We start from the raw sequence: 20,194 nt of genomic DNA, 5'->3' as shown, positions 1-20,194 counted from the left end.
TTCAGGAGGAACCCATTCAATCTCTGAACGAACGAGTTACCCCATTTGCGAAGCGGCGTGTGCAGTCTCGGCGTCATATTATTTATTATTTTTTACCCGAATCGAGACGGAGAGTTGGGACACATTCCCCNCCCCCCCCCTATCGGCACGGCATCTGAGCCGTGTGTCGCGTCGGGCTTTTTATTTCCTTCTGTCTGCACGCCTGCCTGCATATCTTGCCTACCCAAGGTAGGTACCTACACCTACCTACCACATACTTTAATCTGTATCCTTCCCACATAGACGTATTTGTTTTGGTGTGTGGCTTCTTTTCCCTCGACCTTTGTCAAGTGTACCTATATTTCCCCCAATCGAGGATATACTCTGTTGAACAACAAGGAGATACTAAGCAGTATTGAAGCAAGAGAGTGAGAGAAAAAAAAACGGCAACAATATTGCCTGGCCTTAGAACTGCAGATGATATCAAATCAAAGCCTAGGAAAAGAATAAGGTTCTATGAGATCCAAACAGCTCAGGTGAGACGGAGTGGAAGGGAGCTACCAGCAAACATATATCACACAGAGCAAAAGCAACAAAGGAAAGCAAGCTAGTACCCAAAAGAACTAACTCGACCTGTGCGAGGAAGGCACCATCTGACCTATTTATTTACCTGAATAAGGCAGCAAGGGCTGGGACTTTTGCTTTGTGCTACCGGGTTCCGACCACCCCTCTGCCTTCGCCCAAGGTGCTCGAAGTTGAAAGCTCAAGGCAACAAAAATCAATGCGTCTGTCAAGATGGGCGCACCGAATTCCCGGCCTAGCCGACCAAGGCTTCTATGAGACCTTGTGCCGGGCATCGTTTTTTGTAGTTGTCGTCACCATCCTCGCGCAACGTATTTTTGTGGGTGAGTTGGGTTTCATCTCTCACCATCTTCTACTTCTTTCTCTGGCACTGACCAAAGCTCTGGTTCCAACTTAAAAAGGCATCAATGACCCCCAGCGCTGTGTCGCTCTGTTGTCTGGTGGCTCATGGCCACCTCACGATACTCTCGCTAGCTGGAGGCCATACTTTAACAAGTGGGAGCCCCGTGGATGCCGCATGTACGAGTATCAACCGGCCGAGATGCATGACTGTCTTTCGGGACGCAGCCTTGTCTTTGTGGGAGACTCGACTGTACGTCAGATCTTTTATGCCACAGCCAAGCGTCTCGATAAGGTCATCGCAGACGAGATGCTCGTTGATGTCCTGGTTTCGTCGAACCCACAGCATGACATCGAGTTAGAGATTGACGGTGTGCGTCTCGTTTTCATTTGGGATCCGTGGCTCAACTCGACTGGTCTGGCGACAGAACTGCAAAATTTCAGCCCGGGACCGCCATCATCCACACCAGCTGGGAGCATTACGACAGAGACATCCGCGGCCTTGTTGCTAGTGGGCGCACCCGGGTTGTGGGCGGCTCGCAGTGGCGGAGAGGATTATTTCGAAATGTTTCAGCGCGGCATCGACTCGGTCCGGCCATGGCTGAAGGATGGGATCCAAGTCGATTCCTCCGTCTCTGGCTACAATGATCTCCAAAACCGCATTGTCGTTGCTCCCGTACAGATCCCGCAGTACTGGAAACTGGCACCGGCACGAGCAGAATCTCTCACCAAGGAGAAGATTTCACATATGAACGCCTACCTCGACGCATTACCTGGGCAAGAGGCCTCTCACATTGTCACGGCATACAATCAGATGACACGCCCTGGAACGCGGTTCGCCTTCGAAGACACCGGTATCCACGTCCGCGAGGCACTCGCAGATCGCAAGGCCGATATTCTCCTCAACCTGAGGTGCAACGGAGGCCTGGTCCGTCAGTCCAAAGATCACCGCAATCAGGAGACATGTTGCTCAGCCTATGAGCCTCTTCGGAGAGTTCATTATCTCGGAATAATTGTTGCCTTGCTCGCTGTGGCCGTCATCGGTATTCGCTACAGTTCAATGCAGTCAACCCTTGCTGGAAATTACCATGCGAAACGTCGTCACGACCAGCCACATGCACAACGATTTCACTTCCCCTTTGCATTGTTAGGGGTCATAGTGTACTGCTACCTTGCCGATCGAACGCAACTGTTCCCAAAGTCCGCGAAGCGGTTGAGCGCCGGGGGGCTTGCCATCTCTCTTATAGTAGGCGGTGCTGTTGCCGTCGTATCTCTGCGCAGATGGCGCCCTAGTCCTGTTCCCAGTCACAGTAATGACAGAAAAAGGCCAGGATCGGTCCCGCCGCTAAAGCCCAGACAAAGAAAGCTTCCGAGGCTCGAACCTGATGAAGACCCTGGCTTTCTACCTCGCGAGCTGACTGAAGAGTGGAAGGGATGGATGCAGGGCCTTCTTCTGATTTTCTCTTACCAAGATCTCTCAGACCAGTTGTGGGCTAACAAACTTTCTCGCCTGCCACCCGCTGCCTATCTGTTTATTCTAGCATACGGCCATACCACATACTTCTTGCGGACAGATGACTACTCGTTCAAGAGGGTTGCCAGTGTCATCTGGCGCCTGAACGCGCTTCCATTTCTAGTTTCGATGGTCATGGACGCCACGGGAGGCTTCTATTCATTTCCTATATTGGCAACCTTCTGGTTCGTCATCACTTATTGCACACTTAGATGTTGCCAGCGCTTCAACTCGAATCCGACGGTAGTGCTGCTCAAGATATGTCTTGCTGCCGTGGTTACAATAAGCCTTGTCCACACAGACTCGATTTTTGCCGTCATAGGCTGGATTATAAGCCACGCAGTTCCCAACGTAACACTTAACGACGGTGCCGTACGCCAAAGAATTGAACTGGACCGCTTGGTCCCGTTCCTCGGCATGATGGTTGCCGTAATTTCCCATCGCGTTAGCGTCATCAAGGCGTCCTACGCACGACTGCACGAACAGCGAGCACACCAGCTTTCACCACTGCCAGGAACCCCAATGAACGCCGTATCAAGCAAATCCCTCCGTTACGATGCGACGGTATTGGTAACAGCTACAGGCCCGAACACTCTCGATCGCATGATTGCAACTCTTTTGTTTCCTGACGACCTGGCATCATGTGTCGTCTGGCCGCTCATTGTTGCGTCACTGGTGCTCGCCGGCTTCGGCCTTTTTTTTACGCTGACCTTCGCAATTCCGGGCGCCTTCTCCAACATGGAGATCTATGATTACTGGCACCCATATATTTCGTGCCTCCCCGTCCTCGCATATGCATTGCTACGCAACGTACATCCCTCACTTCGCCGTGTCGGTTTGCCAGTCTTGGGCGCCCTGGGTCGTATTTCGCTCGAGACTTACGTGCTGTGTCATCATTTGTGGCTAGCCGGTGATGGTAGGAGCCTTCTCAGGCTTGGACTGGCCCGCCGCGCGGGGCTGGGGCGGTACCAGCAAAACAGACCCTTCGCAGTGGCTAGTTGGGTGGCCGAGAGCTTGGTCATCGGTGTTGTTTTTATCTGGTTCAGCTGGCATGCCAAGCAGGCCGTGGTAGAGCTCGGAAGATGGGTTGTGGGTGATTCTGGCGCCGCGCCGCAAACCTCAGGGAACAGTCCTTCGGGGAGCAGGAACGACCTCGAGAGCGGCTCCTACAGGTCCGGCACGTCCAACCGTGCAAAGCCGGACCTTTCAGTCCCAAATCATATCATCAACGGAAATCTATCACACCGGGACCACTCGAAATCGCGGATCACAAAGGTGATAGCCAGTACAGGCAGTACCAAGATCAGAGTTGGCGTTGTGGTACTTGTGCTCTGGTTGAGCCTTTTCTTGTATTAACCGACTGCTTGGGTTTAGCCGGCTGCTAAATCTTATCCTACTCTTTGTACCAATTCTTAGGCTGTCTGTGACCAGCTACGGCTTTTGAAATAATATATGCTTTCAACCGGTTTTTGTTCCGATATACGCGTTTATAGCTAACCGCATATGCTAGAGGAAGTTCAAGCTCAGGCTCACGAATATTGCTGGGTATTTCGCACCTCTCGTCGAAAAACCACGTAACTTTACCCCTGTAAGTTCATCTTGCAAGTAGACGATCCCAGGATTAGGCGTTATGTCCTTAGCCACACGTGCTATTCCGTCGTTCTCTATTAGATAGAGTTCAGCCATACATCCTACAACTGGCCCCCTTATCCTTATTTTCTACTGGCACCGGAACGGTTACACGAGCGAGAGTGTTCAAGCGAAATCGTTGCCAATATCATAGTTATACGAGATATATAAAATAATATAGCTGCATTGTTAAAAGTGCGCCAATTGACAATATATATCAAAAGGTTTTGAAATTCGGGTGGCAGGCGAAGTAATTTAAAGTAAGAGCAAACATAAAGAAATGTCACAACATTTATATTTCAAAAGTTGCAAGCCTAAAATACCTAGATTAAATAATAAATATTCTTTTAACACTTTATTAATATGTATCATATTCAATACTTAAGTTCTTTATCAAATTGTTGCATTACCTGATGTTGTAACCGCTAGGCCAAAAGTGCGCTGAGCAAGTCGCGATACCCAGTCCCGACCTAGATACCTGTTTTGGACATCAACCCCTTTGGAACGCGTCCTCTGGACAGAAGTGTACACGAATGGGCTATCTATATTACTAAATATATTAATCAAGTAAACCCCATTTCCTGTTAGTATACGGAGCACATCTATTTATGTACATAACTGATGCGCGCATAAAAAAAACCCCCCTTTATTACTTAAATCCAAATATTACATGGTTAACCTGGAGTTTAACCTCCAAAAAATGTTGTTTATATCGCGGTTGGGTAGTGCAAATGGCGCGGAGTTTGCACTATGTGTATATATGAAATTTCCGGATTATATTTTGAATGATAACCTAATTTGTTGACTATCTCTAATTGATGGAATACGCAAAAGACCATAATAATTGATACGCTTTTTGATCATTTGCTGCTATATGACTCTTGTCAACATCTCGCGCCGAGTGTGGCTTCACAGACGTACTTGATCAACCAAGTTATCCATGATTCTCACTACTGTAAAGTAAGCGCATCGAAATTCCTTACTGTCGGTCACAACATGTCAAAGACCAACCCACTAGTTCTAATCTCGCATCTTGACTAGGAACCAACACAGAATCAAAAACACACTAGCATGAAGAGAGGAATTTTGAATAATTCAATTACGAAACAGGCTATAACCCTTATACGTAGATCATTTCGATATCATCCCGCTCACAAGTACGCCTCCTTGATTCCCTTTCCACAAACCAACATCCAATTTCCAGTGTGACCTTTGGCAAAGAACAAAGGAAAAAAACTTTCAAGATATACTACTGCTGGTTAGCAATGGTGTATGGTAATAGAAGAGAAAAAAAACATAGGCAGAAGGAATCTGAAGGATAGGAACTCCATACCGGCCAACCCAAAGTATGAAAACAGAATGAGAATCGGAATAAGAATCCAGAAAAAAATGAACAAGAACTGGGTTGGTCATCAAAATACTCCCAGGATAAGAAGGCGCATTATTGAACAGCAACCTTCTCATCCGCATGTGAGCTTTCTTTTCTCGTTTCTTTTTTTCCCCACCAAATAAAAAAAAACCTGGTGTCCAGCATGTATATGTCCCCAGAAATAAATAAAAGAAAATATGAATAAAAAGAGACCCCGCCCGTATATCAAGAGGTGTCCCCAGACATTCCCATCATTAGTAGATACGTTATGGAAACAGTATATCGAAACGAGACTTTTCGAAGGTATCTCATCGAATCTGGTCGTGGTACAAGAAAAGGCTAGTCTATATGCCTTTGTATATGAGTCGCTCGCTGGTTAAATGGTTGCAAAGCCGTGTCGGCCGGCATATAAACAGTCATGTGACAAGCGTGTCAAGATAGAGGCCTGTTAGCAGGCTGCACTTCATGCCTCGTCGATGCGAACCTGAGGGCAGGTTCCCGCGGTAGGCGAGTGGATCTTTTCGGCCCCTCCATTGGACTCATCCGACGTGACGTCGTCATGAGTGCTTGAGTCTGTGCTGGGAGGGCTAGTGCTCTGGGGTGTGTTCGGCTCCATCGTCAAGTTTGGCGTAGGAGCAGCAGAGGTGACATCGACCTGGAGACCCGCCGCGGCAGCAGATCCCGCGCCGCTACCGACGGCAGACATCAAGCGATCGATGGCAGCAATCTGCCGGCCATTGCTGACCTTCTTGAGCGAATTGAACTGTGGCTTCATCTCCTCAACAAATGCCTGCCTTTCGGCTCCGTTGAGTTTCTCGAGCAGTTTTTCTGCAAATAATTAGTTAGCTGGGGGTTGCTTGATCAATCAAATTGCCTTGGGATGCACTTACGGACTACATAGTTCGCATATTGATCCTTCATCATGAGCTGAAGGGGACTGGTGCCATCTGGTCCTGGAGTTGTGATGATCTTGCGGATCGCGGTGCGGTCTTCAGCCGTGCCACTAACGATGCATCTTTCAACGACATTCGAGGCCAACTTGTGCTTAGAAAGCAGCACAATCTGGCCAAGGACGATTGAGATGACCTTCTGCCGGTCTTCGGGCTTCCCGTGGGTAATGATATGCTGGATCACATAGTTGCCGTAAGGATCAGTCGTCAGCATGGGAGCATGCTGGTGAAGCTCATGCATGATGGTAGCCTTGTCGGCATCGGAGCCATGCTCCATCATTCTTTGAATGACACGGCAGCCATAGTTGTGTTGTGAAAGCTGAATGACTTGGCCCCGAATGGAATCCATGACGAAGCTAATGTACTGGCGAGGGACCAGTTCGATTATCTTCTGAACCACATGGTTTCCGTTGGCATCCTTGATGATCCTGACAATTTCAACCTCTAGCTCCTTGACGAGCTCAGCCTGTTGCTCAACGAGAACATGCTCTAGGGCCTGGTTTTGTGCGATAGCGTTAATACCGATCGGCAGTTTGAAAGCAGGTCATTCATCTGGGAGCATGGATAAACATACCTTTTGAACAACCCGGCATGCATACATCTCAGTGGAGAGGCTAACCATTTTGCCTTTCATCTGAGATGCCAGAGCCTTCTTTTGAACCTGGTTGCCATGCTCAAAAAACTTCTGGATGACATAGTTGCCGAAAACATCCTTCATGAGCTGTACGGCATTAGGCTCAAGCTCCTTGAAAATCTGGTCTTTCTCATCGCTATTGGCGGTCTCCAGCTTCGACTGGATAAAGCGAGATCCATGCTGGTCACCACTGAACTCGACTACATAGTTGTAAATGTCCTAATGTCCAAGTTAGTCAACGTTTTTTCTTTCTTCTTCTTCTTAAGAAATGACTCGATAGGTCGGCTCGCGTGACTCTCAATCCTACCTTGAGTTCATATTTCTTTGCTGACTTGGAGGTGGCGCGGAACTCGTCCAAAAGGCGGCTTCGTCCACCGGTGATGGGGTCTTGACTCTTGATGCCGTGCGGGGGAGGCATCGGAAGGCCCGTATGACCATAGGGACTGTAGGGCAAACCAAACTGATGAAACGGCACAGGTGTTCGGAAACCATTGCCGTACTGGTCGTACAGCTGGGCAGGATAAGCCGAGGGGATGGTTTGTGCATAATATGGGTGTGGCGGGTAAAAGGCGGGCTGTTGCTGCCCTGGGAGATGAATAGCGTGTGAGTGGATGGATGACATGTAGCTGTTTGTTGAGCCACGCCGCTCGTTCTCCAGACCATTCCTAGGGTCCCTAGACGCCGGCCGACTGCCCCAGCCGTTGGGGATGATGGATGCCTCACTCATGTGCCTCGGGCTTGCCAGATTGGTTCTCATGTTCAAGCCTGGAGAGTTGCGGTCGGGTATGCTTCCTCGCTTGCCGTTTGAATAGTCAGAAATAATGCCTTCCTGGTGTGCCTCCGGGATGCTGAATCCATTGTGGCCAGGCTTGAAGGTTGCTACTCCGTTTGAGTCCCAGGGCTGAGATCCTGGGTTGAACTGGAAGGATCGAGAGGACTGAAAGTTGGACGAGCCTGTGTCTGAAGCATCGTTGATCGTCACGCTTCTCTTGAAGGTCTCGTGAAGATCTTGCTGGTCAAGCTGCGTTGTGCTGTACGTACGGGCGGGGCCTGACTGTGCCGGGAAGGATGAAGATGAGTGCGGCTGGGGCCGGCCCGGGTGAGCCATCCCGGACACGTGCCCTGTGTAAGCGTTTTCGTAGCCTTGTAATGCATCCCCGGTCCCCGTCTGGCCTCCGGAGTATCCGTTACGAGAATCGCCTCGCATGTTGAGAGGCTTCGGCTCAACCCCGAACCCACTGCTTATGGGGTAGCTAGAGGGACTTTCGGTATCATCGGATGTCATCGAGGTGTATCGGAAGGCATTTGACGTCGTATCGAAGGCAGTTTGTCTTTGACGATTCAAGCTGAAGCCGGGACCTTGGTTGATCGGAGGTCTGCTGGTCGTGAAGCTGTTGGACGCATGGATATCGCTGAAGCTGTCCCGTGTGTGAGTGGGCGACGTAGCCCCAGAACTCTTTCTTTGTGAGTTATCAGCAGTCTCCCAAGGACCTCTCCTTGACCAAGAATCAACGTCTGACTTTGCTGCTAGCGCACCAGCCCCGGTTTGCCCGTTTTCATCGTTTCCTGTATACAAGACGGACGTCAGAAAGCGCAATCTCGGCATCATTTAGGAGCAATCCGCCATGGTGACAACATACCACGAGAGGGAGGGGGCTGCGATTTGGGGAAGGAACCTAGGTTACTGCTCCAAATGTTTTGGCGCTTCCAGTCAGGCCCTTGGTAGGATATCCCGCCTCCTAGAGTCTGACCAGCCTTGTCACCCGCGTTCGACATGGTATAATTTGTAAAGCGACTCTGCCGGGCCTGGAGAAGACGCAAGAGGAAGAAAAGTCAGCATTATCGTGCTAAATGCGATCACCGGGATGCTCGGGGGTTCAACGGGGCAAGAGAGAGGGCAAGGCGGAGTGTCTGATGACCGCAGAGACTGTCTACGCGACAGAACCAAAGCCAGCTGATGGTTGGGACTCTTGCTCATTCTTGGCTTGGACGGGATCGCTTAAGACGTTATGAAAAGGTCAGACTCACGGCGGACGCCATGACGCCGGATGATTGATGGTTCGTCGAGGAGGTCATGGAATTGTAGCGGGTCTTGGGGTGGTCGCAAAGTTGGGACGACTGGGGGGGATGGATGCAATCGCTATCGAGGTAGGGTGGAGGCCGTTGAAATAGTTTGTTCAATCTTGCAGCGGTATGCAATATGTGCGCAAGTGTACACAAAACAAAACAAAGATCGCTTTTCTTGTATTAGGTCATGGAACTCATGCGGTTCAGGAGTTCGACGATCTTATGATGAAATATGATTAGGGAGTAGAAATGCGGTATGTAGGCGTGCTATATTTGAAGCAATGTCGAGTAAAATGTACGGGGAATGCGCTTTGTGGCCAGAGAGAAGAAGAAAGTCAGCATTATGGGTCGAGTGAATCGTGCCGAGAAAAAGAAGGTTGCCAGTCCGATATTAAAAGGGAGAAAGTAGAAGAAGAAAAGAAAACAGGGAGAAATTCAACTGGATAGGAGAATGAAAAGCTGACGGTTGGTTTGGTGGTTTTCGCTCGTAGACAGTAGTGCATGGAGAGGGCGGGAAAAAAAAAAAAACTAAAAAAAAAAAACTGCGCCAATGGATGGTTTCTTGCAATCAAGACGAAGCCGTCGTACTGGTTTCGCAAACTGAACGCGGGACGCTATGATGTGCCCAACTGGGACTGCGCACCCACTTGACTCTGTCCTGGCAGGCTGTAACCTGGGCGCTAGCACAGAGTGGCAGCAGACATTGGTAATGCTAGGCGTTGACACCAGTCCTCACACTGTGGGTTCGCACGCATCCGTCTGGTTTAGAGTGCAGGTAAGGCTGAGAGATGCAGGCAACTGGCCCCGCAATCGAACTTGAATGGAACTCAAGTCAGACGTAAAGCAGGAGGCCGCCCCCAGTCAGTGCATTATAGCAACAGGATTTCCCATCTAGTTGCAAAACAAAAACAAAAACTAAATCCAGCGACTGGCTAGGGAAGAAGGCCTTTGGCCAGGGATGAAAAAGACGAGATTGCACCAGTTGAATGACGAGATGAAATAATTAGAACGAATGATGGGTGTAAACAAGTGAGTGGCCGTAATGACGACGACAGACAGCTGCCGAGCTGGTGACGCTAAACAATCAATGCAAATGGCGGGGACACTCACAAAATACAAAAAAGAAGCAGTCTGTTTGATATGTATGTATGTAGGTTAATCTTGTACTGAGTTCCGGGTTGGGTATATATGCCAATGTGCTTTCAGATAGATGTGTGACGACCGACTCGTGTGGCAGCAACACCCTCGATAGTATAGACACGGCTCGTTTGGTAAGGTGAAGGAGGTGTGCAGTTGCAGAGCAGTTGAAGCTTGTCCAATCAAGACAGACAGACGCTCGGCTTGCTTGCTGGGTCGGCTGGTATATACGATAGAGTTGGCGTCGATTGGAATGATGTATGCTTGATTTGGCTTAATGATGGCCCAGGCCACAGTTTGAGCGTGCCCACAAATGTTATTCGTAGTTAGGAGGGGGGCCGACCGGGACTGAACAGGGGTCGGAGGTGGTAAGGTAAGACTTGGAATCTGAGAGGTCGCCGTCGGGTTGGTGTGGGTGAGATGTTGGGTCGATTTGACTTGCCTCCACCTAACTAACTACCTTGAACACCTACCTACCTACCTAGGCAATTCTAGATAGGGCAAGGTCTGAAAGGTAAAAAGAAGGGTCTTTTTGCTGGGCCGGTATTCTACAGAGTCATCCAGCAGTCGAAGACAGGCAAAGCCTATGACGATAAATGGCGATGCGACCGGCCGGAGGGTAGTTGAGAGGAAGAAGTCGGCAAAAGAGTCTAGCAGCAAGTCAAGGGAAAATTTTCCAGCGTTCGCATGGAAGATTGCCGTGCGGACGCTTGCGTGCCTAGTCTGCTGGTTTTGTTTTCTTGGTTGGCGTGGCTTGCTCTCTGGCAGCTGTCCGGGTGGGCCGTCCAACCCCAGAAAATCGGAAGCGATCGAGAAGTATTTGATTGGATCGTCCTAAGCCGGCCCGAGAAGGGAGCAAACCAATACTGAACTGGAGCGTGCGGCAAAGCACGAAAGAAAGATCAAATCTCGAGCCAAGTCGCGTGCCCTTTTTCTTGACTTTGAAGAAATAACCACGCTTGGCTTCCTTTGGTGACTTTGATGACCGACCTTTACTTTGGGTCTGCGATTTGCCGTCTCGAGTGTCAAAAATAGCCGTGAAACAAAATGGTGGTTCCTTTGTTTTTCTGCAACTTTCGAAAACAAAAAATAAAGACCCCCTATTTGATCTCGATGGTTTCCAGGCTCGGAAACATTCATCTGTATGTGGGCGGGCGGGAAGGATATCGTCGGTTAGCTAGCAAGCTCTATCGGATTTGTACACGGCATACATTTCTTTCTTTTGTTGCGTCCTTGTGCCCTCTGGATCTCGCCTCATAAATATGCGTTCAACTACAGCAATAAAAAAAAATAAAAAAAAGCAAGATGGAAAATGCAGCAAAGGCCACTCACTCAATGCTCGCTTGTTGAGATTGAACCACTTCTGTGGCGGTCAGTCCGAATGACCGAGTAAAATTCGAATCTGTCCGTCCAACCAAGCAACAATGCTGGACCCCCAATGGATTGCTGCGTCGACTCGAAGCAGCTAGCCAGCCTGGTACAGTGACACAAGTCCCAGAAGGTGAAGCAACAGAAAACCCCCCGAGTAACAGGAGACCTGTTTGTTCGTCAATTCACTCTTGAAGACGATGGTAGAGTGGTTGGTTGCCCCCGATATCCAGTGTTTCCTGCTTCTTTTTAATTTTTTTTGTGGGTTTGTTTGCAGTGTTCAACGACCCTACAAGCAGCCCTTGTTTGCTTGTTTGCTTGTTCTATTGCGTACCACCACCGCCCTTTCCCGCCGGGCTCCGGGGATGAGACTGGCGAAGACGGACGGCTTCTTTCGAACTAGGTGCTGCTATTCGCCGAGTATGCGATAGGTGGCTTGCCTTGGCGTGCACAGTGCTTTGTGGGTTTGTTGCTTCTTCGAACGCAACACAACCAGACTTTTCAAGCTGCAAAGGTGCGGACCGGACTGATTGCTAGTCAGAGAATCTCGTACCACTCAAAAATCTTGTGGCAAGGCAGATAGATGCTCTGTAGGGTTATCTGGGTGACTATGATGAGATGATAGCTAAATAAATAAATGTATATGGGCAATTATGTAACCAAGAGGCGACAGAATACAGAGTGGATAATGTAGGTACGGAGCTTTTGCTGCCACCAACGATGAACTTGCGTGATGGATGCAAGGTGTATAGTATGCTATGGCATCAACGAGTGTAACGGCCAACAAATAGAAACGGCGCCAGGTCAGTTTATGTCCCTGCTGGCACTTAAATATGTGCAACTTGGTCATTCCGAGGTCTAAATATCATGGCCTTGTGTCTACTCGGAGCTGAAGCCAGGGATAGCTGAAAGTGTTGCCTCTCTCTGTATCCCGTTGCGATTGAAGGGAGCACTATCAAATAGATGGCATGTATGTGGAGATACGTCTGACCGTAGCGGTAATATTAGTGCTAGCCTTCTCTCTCCATTGTCCATTGCGATCAGTATGTCCTACTCATTTTCGATTTTACCTGGATTTCCGAGCTTGGTAGACTCGGAGCAACTCGCTCAAGTCTCCCTGATTCCGTTTTGCTCCTCAAAAATAAAATTCGTCAACCCATGGAGCCATATACAGAGGGACGGGAGGGTGGATGCAAAGTATCTGAGACATCGTGCCCTCCCTGTTAGCCTTTAAGGGTCTTGGCTGTCTCTGAACTGGTTCGGCTGCTGGCATGTCAATCCATTTCCACGCGTTGCCATCAACAGATGCTCAGAAATTTCAAGGCGCGACGAGCCTAGTTATGCTGTACATACCATGGAAGCCATGTTGCATTCCGAATCATCTCTGAGAGAAAGTGACCAGTTTCCGTGGCTGCATTCCGCTGCGGGGCCAGTCAAACATACGCGCCCAGTCTTGCCCATCCGTCCGAGTAGATCATCTTACCCGTTTCAAACGCCTCCAGGTGTGCCCAGGTTGTCTGTCTATCGGATTTTGGGCCGCATCGCTTACAATGTTTTGAATAAGTTTACAATACAAAAAAAGAATAGGCGTCACCGCCTTTCACGGGAAGCACCACTCCCAACAATTAACAATCGATTACCTTTACATTTGACAACACCCATCCTTCTCGAGATGAGATGCGTGCAGCTCCGCCTGACCTGGAGACGTACATGAAAAGGCTGACCGCATAGAGTCGGTGCTCCGTTACCTGGTGTGCAACTGAGGCTTTTCAGGGCAAGCAGAGGACGACACCGATTCAATTCTCGCAGCCAAAGAGCCGCGATTTTCATATGAAACGACGGCACGGAATAAACTTCTACTCCATGTGATGTCTCGTGGGGGTTCATCGAGCAACCGCACAGGCACTCAATTAGAATGCATTGGCAGTGGATCCCTCTGTTTCGACTGCCAAATGGAAGACTCGCCCAGACCGTTCGCATCCCACCCTTCGATTCAATTGTTTACCACCTTGACAGTATTGGTTGTGCGCGCGCGCGCGCGCGTGTATGTGTGTGTGGATTGACTACCGCTAGCTGCTCGTTCACCCGCCCTATCTACCGAGTAGTTGTGCAGACTAGCAATGATCAAGGGAACCAATAGATGCAAGGGCCACACAGATACCAATGCCAGTAGTTGTAGGGCAGTAGGGAGTTCCCCGCAAACTAGCAATTTTGAAGCGATTCATTATGAATGGTCCGGTCCATGAACTTTGAAATGTAGATAAATGAGGTGACGAGAAGCTTGGCTAAAGACTAACATTTTGACTTTGACAACCCGTCCACCAGAAGCCCGAAGACGAGATGACAAGGGGGAGACAACCCCTCGATTGGAAATCTCCTGAAGTCCGACCGAACTGCTGTCCGATTTGCCGAGCTCCAGGGGTTCCGGTAGAAGGCGTGAGCAAAAATAGAGCGAGAAAAAAAATTAAACGACTAGGAAGGAAAAAAAAAACGAGACCTTAATTTGCTGACGGTGGATAGCGGGCGCTACGACAGCAGGGGCAAGCAAGCTTGGCTTGCTCGGGTGTGCAAAGCGCCCACCAACCGTGCAACCGTGCTCAACGTGGTAGCGCTACCACAAACTGGCAGCCGCTGAGCCTAGCGACGTCCCCACCATTCAAGGGGACTAGAGGGGGCTGTTCATTCGCTGGTGCCTGTCATCCCAAAATGCATTAAGTGCACACGGACGAATCAAGGAACGGTAAACAGGGGCCTCGACTTTTTTTTGTCGAGATTGGTTGCATTCCCCCTCGCAAATCAAAAACAGAATCCACTTACAGGGTGTGAACCAATGGAGTTAGAGCCACAATCTCACGAACGGACAGGCTGCGCCTTGGGGCGACATCCTTCATGTACATCCCTCATCCCTTCTTGTTACGTGCTCTGCCCTGTTTGCTTCTTTTTCCTTCTCATCCCCTCCCTCTCTTCGTCGTCGTCGTCGTCGTCGCCGTCGTTCAAACAACGTCTTTTCTCCCGCATCGTTTAGGCGTGTGCTTTATACCACTGGGTTCAACTTCACTCTTTTAGTTGTTCCCGTCCAATCTTTTTGTCGCTTACTCCTTCTTTCGCTGCTGATATTTTGTCCGTGCTTGGAACCTACGCATCTCGACGGAAGCTTTGTTCTCACTTGCTTCCTTTGCATTGGTATGTCGTTCATGCCCAGAAGGCAATCTTCTTTATTTTGTTCAGTGTGGAATGTATCATCAAACAAGATAGGATGATCATAACAAACAACAACAAGATCTACTGGGGATTGTGTTTGCTCCCACAAGACTCAACAGCCATGCATCATCATTATGTTTGGTACTAATCTCAATATCGAAATGTACAGGCTCCCTCGAAATTCTCGAGAGACAGCACCCCTTGGGCTTATTTCCCATAATCACTTCGAATTAAGGGCCAGCTCCCGATTCAATATTCACTACGCTCATTTGTTGAATACCACCTTGGATTATTGCACAAAACACATACATCGACACGATGCAAATTACCGAAACTCTCCTCGCTGCACGCAGCAACATCGCCGCTCGCTCCCCCATGGACAGTGAGCCCCAGAACGAGAACACTATGACGCTTATGATTGTGCTCGTTGCCCTCTTCTTCATGGGTATTCTCATGGCTGCTGTGCTCCTGCTCCTCCGCCGCATCAAGCTCCAACAACAGATGCGTGCCGAGGGCCTGCCGCAGTACCACCAGGTTGCCGGGAAGCGCGACCCGAACCACCGCCGCCTTACCATCCAGACAACTCCTGTTGGCGATGGTCGACACAGCGTTCTCGTCTTCCGTGACGGCCAGCCTATGCTGGCTAACCCCCAGTCACCACCCCACTCGCCTGACAACGTCCCCCAGATTCACATCACCTTCCCTGACGAGCATGACGAGTCCGGTAGGCCCAGGAGTGGCCGCGTTATGCTTGTACGTGTCGGGGAGAACGCTGTCGGCATGGAGCCCCTGCAGGACGAGGAGCAGCTTCCTGCTTACCAGAAGGAGAACCCATCACAATTTTACTCGATTGACATTGAAAAGATCGGAGGGTTGAAGGAGAAGGACCAAAACTTCCGCTAAAGTTGGGGGCTACCCATATATCGCGCCCGACTTTTGAAGGCCTCTGTCGTCTTAATATACCTTACGACTTCGGAAGATCTACGCAGAATATAGTTTGCGGCCGGCCCACTCTTACTCAATGTTAATCCAACCCTAATCACTCGACCAAATACCCTGGGCCGCCGCTTCGGTGCGCGCTGGTCCACGTGCTGGGCGTACTGAACACCCAGCATCTTCACATCAGGCAACAGGTACATACAGGCCTAATTGTCCCATCGATTGGCTGCGGGTCGAGGGGATAGCTGGACCAAGTCAAATTACATCCAGTTTGGAGGTCGATAGCGCAGTTGAAGAAGTCTAGAACTAGTAGCATTCTTCCATGTAGATTTTAATATTGTATAATTACGACTCATTGCGAGACAATCACGCGCCTAAATATATCACTAGCGCCAACTTTACGACCGTTTCCAGACGCGAATGTGCTGTATAATTTGCGCCGTGGTTTATTGAAATTAGACCTCTATGACGGCACAAAGTGCTTACTTAATGCCTTCTTTCCATCCTCTTCGACACTTTAACGATTAGCGAGCTGCCGAATGAAATTATGGTTGTTGAGACCCTGGAGCGTTCAAGTCTACCTAGGTACCTTGGTTTTGTTCAAGGCCCAAGCTGTTGGAAGCTTTCAAGAGCTAAAAATTTACGGCGTATGCACGGCAGTTGTGGGGCCGCAGCGGAAACCCCACTAAACACCGATCTTTTCCCAAGTCAATTCGGTAAACCGGGCCAGAGCATCTCTAAGTTTTAGGCTTTGAATTTCTTCCACAGCATCTAACCTTGTTGTTCCTTTGTTTGTTAATTTCAGTTACCCCTCCATTGATTTCCATTCTCTCACTCAAGGGGCTTTTATTTCCGTATCCCGGTTTCATTTGTTTTTCTGATTGTACTTAGCTACCGATTTCATATCGAAATGGCCTCGGGCCAAGCTGTCTAATGGCATCCTGAGCTTCCGGTCTGTCCATATCACGATTCCTTCTTGATCAGCTGCAAAACAAACCTGGCGCCCCCAGGGAACCAGGCACCGAGCCGCTCAGTATCGCATATCCCCGAACCCGTAACCCCGTCAGTATAATGCCTTCATCACCCAAACCTCCCGCAGCAACCGGGGGCAAGGCACCGGAGACGCGCCCCACGTCAGCCAGCAAAACCGGCACCCCCGCAACCCAAGACTACAAGGCCATCGCCGCACAGTTCGCCGCCGCAAAGAAGGCCAAGGAAACAAAGGAGGCCAAGGCGCGGGCAGATCCCCTCACGCCTGAACAGATCGAGGCGAAATCCAGGCTGAATGCCCTTCAAAAAGAGCAGACAAGGTTGCGAGACGCGCTCGAAGGGCGGCGCAGGGCACGCTTCGAGTCGCGGTGGACGTGGACGGTATGGTTCTGGGTTTGGGTGCTGTTCATACACGCGGCGGGGATATTAGTCTTCACGTCGGGCTTCTTGCTGTCGCGACTGGTGCTGGAGGAGAAGTCGACGTGCGCGGAGCCGCCGACTGCTGCGTTGGCCAACGGGAACATGCTTGGGGTCAAGGATTGGAAGGGGAGGGGGACGCCGGACGGTGGATGCTGGCACCCCAAGACCTTCTCAAAGGCCGTGGTCGTCTTGATCGATGCGCTGCGCTACGACTTTGTGGTTCCGATGGACGACCAGACCGAGTACCACAACGCGTTCCCCTTCATGCATCGGATGGCAGTCGAGAAGCCCAACAATGCCTTTTTGCGACCCTTCATCGCTGATCCGCCTACGGCTACGCTACAGAGGCTCAAGGGACTCACCACGGGCACGTTGCCCACGTTCATCGACCTCGGCAGCAACTTCGGGGGCACTGCGATAGAAGAGGACAACCTGCTCATGCAGCTTCGTGACGCGGATCGCAAGATTGTCCACCTTGGCGATGACACCTGGACGACGCTCTTTCCGGGCTATTTCGAGCCCAACATCAGCCGAGCATACGATAGCTTCAACGTCTGGGACCTCCACACTGTCGACGCTGGAGTGCTGGAGCACATATTTCCCTTGATGAAACCGGAGCGTAAAGGCGAATGGGATGTGTTGATCGGGCATCTCCTCGGTGTGGATCACGCAGGGCACCGCTACGGCCCGTCACACACGGCTATGACGGCGAAGCTACAGCAGATGAACTCATTCATCCAGAACCTCACGGCTACTATTGATGACGACACGCTGCTGGTTGTTATGGGGGACCACGGGATGGACAGCAAGGGCGATCACGGTGGCGAAAGCGACGATGAGGTCGAGGCCGCACTTTGGATGTACTCTTCAAGGCCGGTTTTTGGGCGCACAAAGCCTGAGTATGTGGCGCCACCTGCCACGGCCAAGGACAGGCCCGTGAACCAGATCGACCTGGTGCCCACTCTGGCTCTGCTCCTTGGCATCCCGATTCCCTATAACAATTTGGGACAGCCCATCGAGGAAGCATTTGCCGGTAAGAAGGGAGATGCCTTTGGAAGCCTTGCGGCCGCATCCAGGGTGGCTGCAGCTGGTCTCAGGCGCTACCAGTCGTCGTATTTCGCCGCTCGGGGTATTGCCCAGGCCTCGGGACCGGGGACGCCTGCTGAGGTTTGGTCCTCAGCTGAGGCGGCAATCGCTACAGCCGGCTCCAAGAAGGAAAAGCTGTGGCATGCTTACTCACTCTTCGCGCAGTACCAAGCCGAGACGCTCGCAATCTGCAAGGGGCTCTGGGCTCGCTTCGATATCCCAAGCATGATACTTGGAATCCTGAACATGGCCCTTGGCCTGATGGCGCTACTCTTGTACATTGTAAGGGACGGTGACGATACTGCCGGGTCTGCTGCTGTTGAAAACGATGACCTGGACACCGCAGAGCGAAAGTTGGAGCTTGAGGCTATTGTCAATGGGGAGAAAGACCAGTCGGTCAGACATTTGCTCGAGAGAAAGTTGGTACAGTCTGCGTTGGTTGGAAGTCTGCCAGGGGCAGCCTTGGGTGTTGCTGCGCAAACTCTCATGAACTTGGGATCCTGGAAAATCACTGTGGGAATTACGGCATTGACGAGCATTGTTGGGGTGCTGGCAGCTTTACTTGGCGTTGGGGGCAAGTCATTCTCCGCCTTGTTACCATCGTCTGTCTGGTCATGGCTCTCGGTTGTCATCGTCGTCAGCCAATCCGTTGGATTTGCGTCAAATTCTTACACTATCTGGGAAGACTCCATCAATCTCTTTTTTCTCAGTACCTTCGGCACCATTGCCGCAGTTTCGGCCTTTCGGCTACCTGGATTGGCCGAGCGGACGCTCGGTGTCTACCACGGCGTGCTATTCGTCCTCCTCACCAGACTTGCATCCTTTTCCAAGCTCTGCCGCGAGGAGCAGATGCCGTACTGCAGGTCGACTTACTACGCGTCCGCTACCTCGTCAACCTCAGCCCCCTGGCAGCTCTTTATTCCATTGATGGTGCTCGCAGTCCTCCCTGCCGTCATCAAGGCATACATGACGCCCACTAAATCATACGAAGGCCTGGCTCCAACATGGATCGGCTTGGTCCTCCGGGCCACGCTCTTCTTGTCATGCTTGTACTGGGCACTTGACGCAGCTGACAACTCTGGTTGGCCTCCCATATCAGCTAAACTTCCCGAGGGGTTCTTAAAATCGCTCTCTGTCTATGTTGCGCAGTTGACCCTTGCAATCGCTGTAATTGCTGGCTCGACGGCCTTTGTCTGGGCTCCTCCATCCGTATCGATCCTGACGGCAGCTGATCCCGCTAATCCTGGACGCGCCCAGATCACTGTCCTCGGGTACGGCAACGCCCACGGCGCTCGATACCTACTCCTGCCGCTGAACGTTCTCTCCGCCTTGATCATAATCACCAAGCCCGTCGGACAAGGCGCACTGGCCATAATGATGTGGCAGATGCTGTCGCTCGCCGAAATCCTGGACCTCAACAACATCACACCGGCGACAAGTCCCATCGGGCCCACGGTCCTGGCCCTGCTCGCCAGCTTCCACTTCTTCAAGACTGGCCATCAAGGCGCCCTCAGCAGCATACAATGGGACGCGGCCTTTGTTCCGCTCTTCTCGATCCGATACCCCTGGAGTCCGCTGCTCGTGGCCCTCAACACTTTTGCCTCGCACTTCCTGGCCGCCGCTGCCCTGCCGCTCCTGCTACTATGGAAGGTCAATCCCAAGAGAAAGGGCCTGCTGGGCCTGGTGAGCGCCCGCGTGCTGGCCGTCTTTGTCCTCTACTTTGCCGTCCAGTCGCTGGCCACCATGGCCTGGGCCGCCCACCTTCGCCGTCACCTGATGCTCTACCGCGTCTTCAGCCCCAGGTTCATGATGGCTGCTGCCGTCTTGCTGCTGGTGGACCTCGCCGTCATTTTTGTCAGCTTGTTTGGCTTCCGGTCCAACACGCTAGCCATTTCTGAGGTTTTTGGCTGGGCCGAGTAGACGTTTGTCTGGTTTGCAGCAAGCAGGGGAACATGTCCTTTGTGGGAAAGGACCCAAAAAAAAAGTAACTT

General features: G+C 50.9%; 5 protein-coding genes across 5 annotated transcripts; 4 read left to right on the top strand and 1 right to left on the bottom strand.

The window, feature by feature from the left end:
• Window positions 1-760: 760 nt before the first annotated feature.
• On the top strand, window positions 761-3,769 carry PgNI_01325 (uncharacterized protein; the record flags this gene model as incomplete). Its single annotated transcript, XM_031121398.1, has 2 exons — window positions 761-884; window positions 963-3,769. The coding sequence occupies 2 exons, from the start codon at window positions 761-763 to the stop codon at window positions 3,767-3,769; spliced, it is 2,931 nt and encodes a 976-aa protein (XP_030985813.1).
• A 1,357-nt stretch (window positions 3,770-5,126) lies between these two features.
• Window positions 5,127-9,604, bottom strand: PgNI_01324 (uncharacterized protein). The gene is made up of 7 exons (XM_031121397.1): window positions 9,024-9,604; window positions 8,636-8,801; window positions 7,303-8,561; window positions 6,936-7,214; window positions 6,302-6,857; window positions 5,376-6,239; window positions 5,127-5,291 (listed from the first exon to the last, which is right to left on the bottom strand). Exons 1-6 carry the CDS (start codon window positions 9,069-9,071, stop codon window positions 5,875-5,877), a joined length of 2,673 nt encoding a protein of 890 aa, XP_030985814.1. The 5' UTR covers window positions 9,072-9,604; the 3' UTR covers window positions 5,127-5,291; window positions 5,376-5,874.
• Window positions 9,605-13,907: 4,303 nt separating this feature from the next.
• PgNI_01323 (uncharacterized protein) lies at window positions 13,908-14,176 on the top strand (the record flags this gene model as incomplete). Its single annotated transcript, XM_031121396.1, has 2 exons — window positions 13,908-14,031; window positions 14,103-14,176. The coding sequence occupies 2 exons, from the start codon at window positions 13,908-13,910 to the stop codon at window positions 14,174-14,176; spliced, it is 198 nt and encodes a 65-aa protein (XP_030987691.1).
• Window positions 14,177-15,086: 910 nt separating this feature from the next.
• On the top strand, window positions 15,087-15,671 carry PgNI_01322 (uncharacterized protein; the record flags this gene model as incomplete). Its single annotated transcript, XM_031121395.1, has 1 exon — window positions 15,087-15,671. One exon carries the CDS (start codon window positions 15,087-15,089, stop codon window positions 15,669-15,671), a length of 585 nt encoding a protein of 194 aa, XP_030987692.1.
• A 1,107-nt stretch (window positions 15,672-16,778) lies between these two features.
• On the top strand, window positions 16,779-20,123 carry PgNI_01321 (uncharacterized protein; the record flags this gene model as incomplete). Its single annotated transcript, XM_031121394.1, has 1 exon — window positions 16,779-20,123. The coding sequence occupies one exon, from the start codon at window positions 16,779-16,781 to the stop codon at window positions 20,121-20,123; it is 3,345 nt and encodes a 1,114-aa protein (XP_030985893.1).
• Between the last annotated feature and the right edge of the window lie 71 nt (window positions 20,124-20,194).

This window comes from Pyricularia grisea (genome assembly GCF_004355905.1).
Source record: "Pyricularia grisea strain NI907 chromosome Unknown Pyricularia_grisea_NI907_Scaffold_1, whole genome shotgun sequence".
Lineage (NCBI taxonomy): Eukaryota > Fungi > Ascomycota > Sordariomycetes > Magnaporthales > Pyriculariaceae > Pyricularia > Pyricularia grisea.
This window is presented reverse-complemented; position numbering and strand designations above follow the sequence as displayed.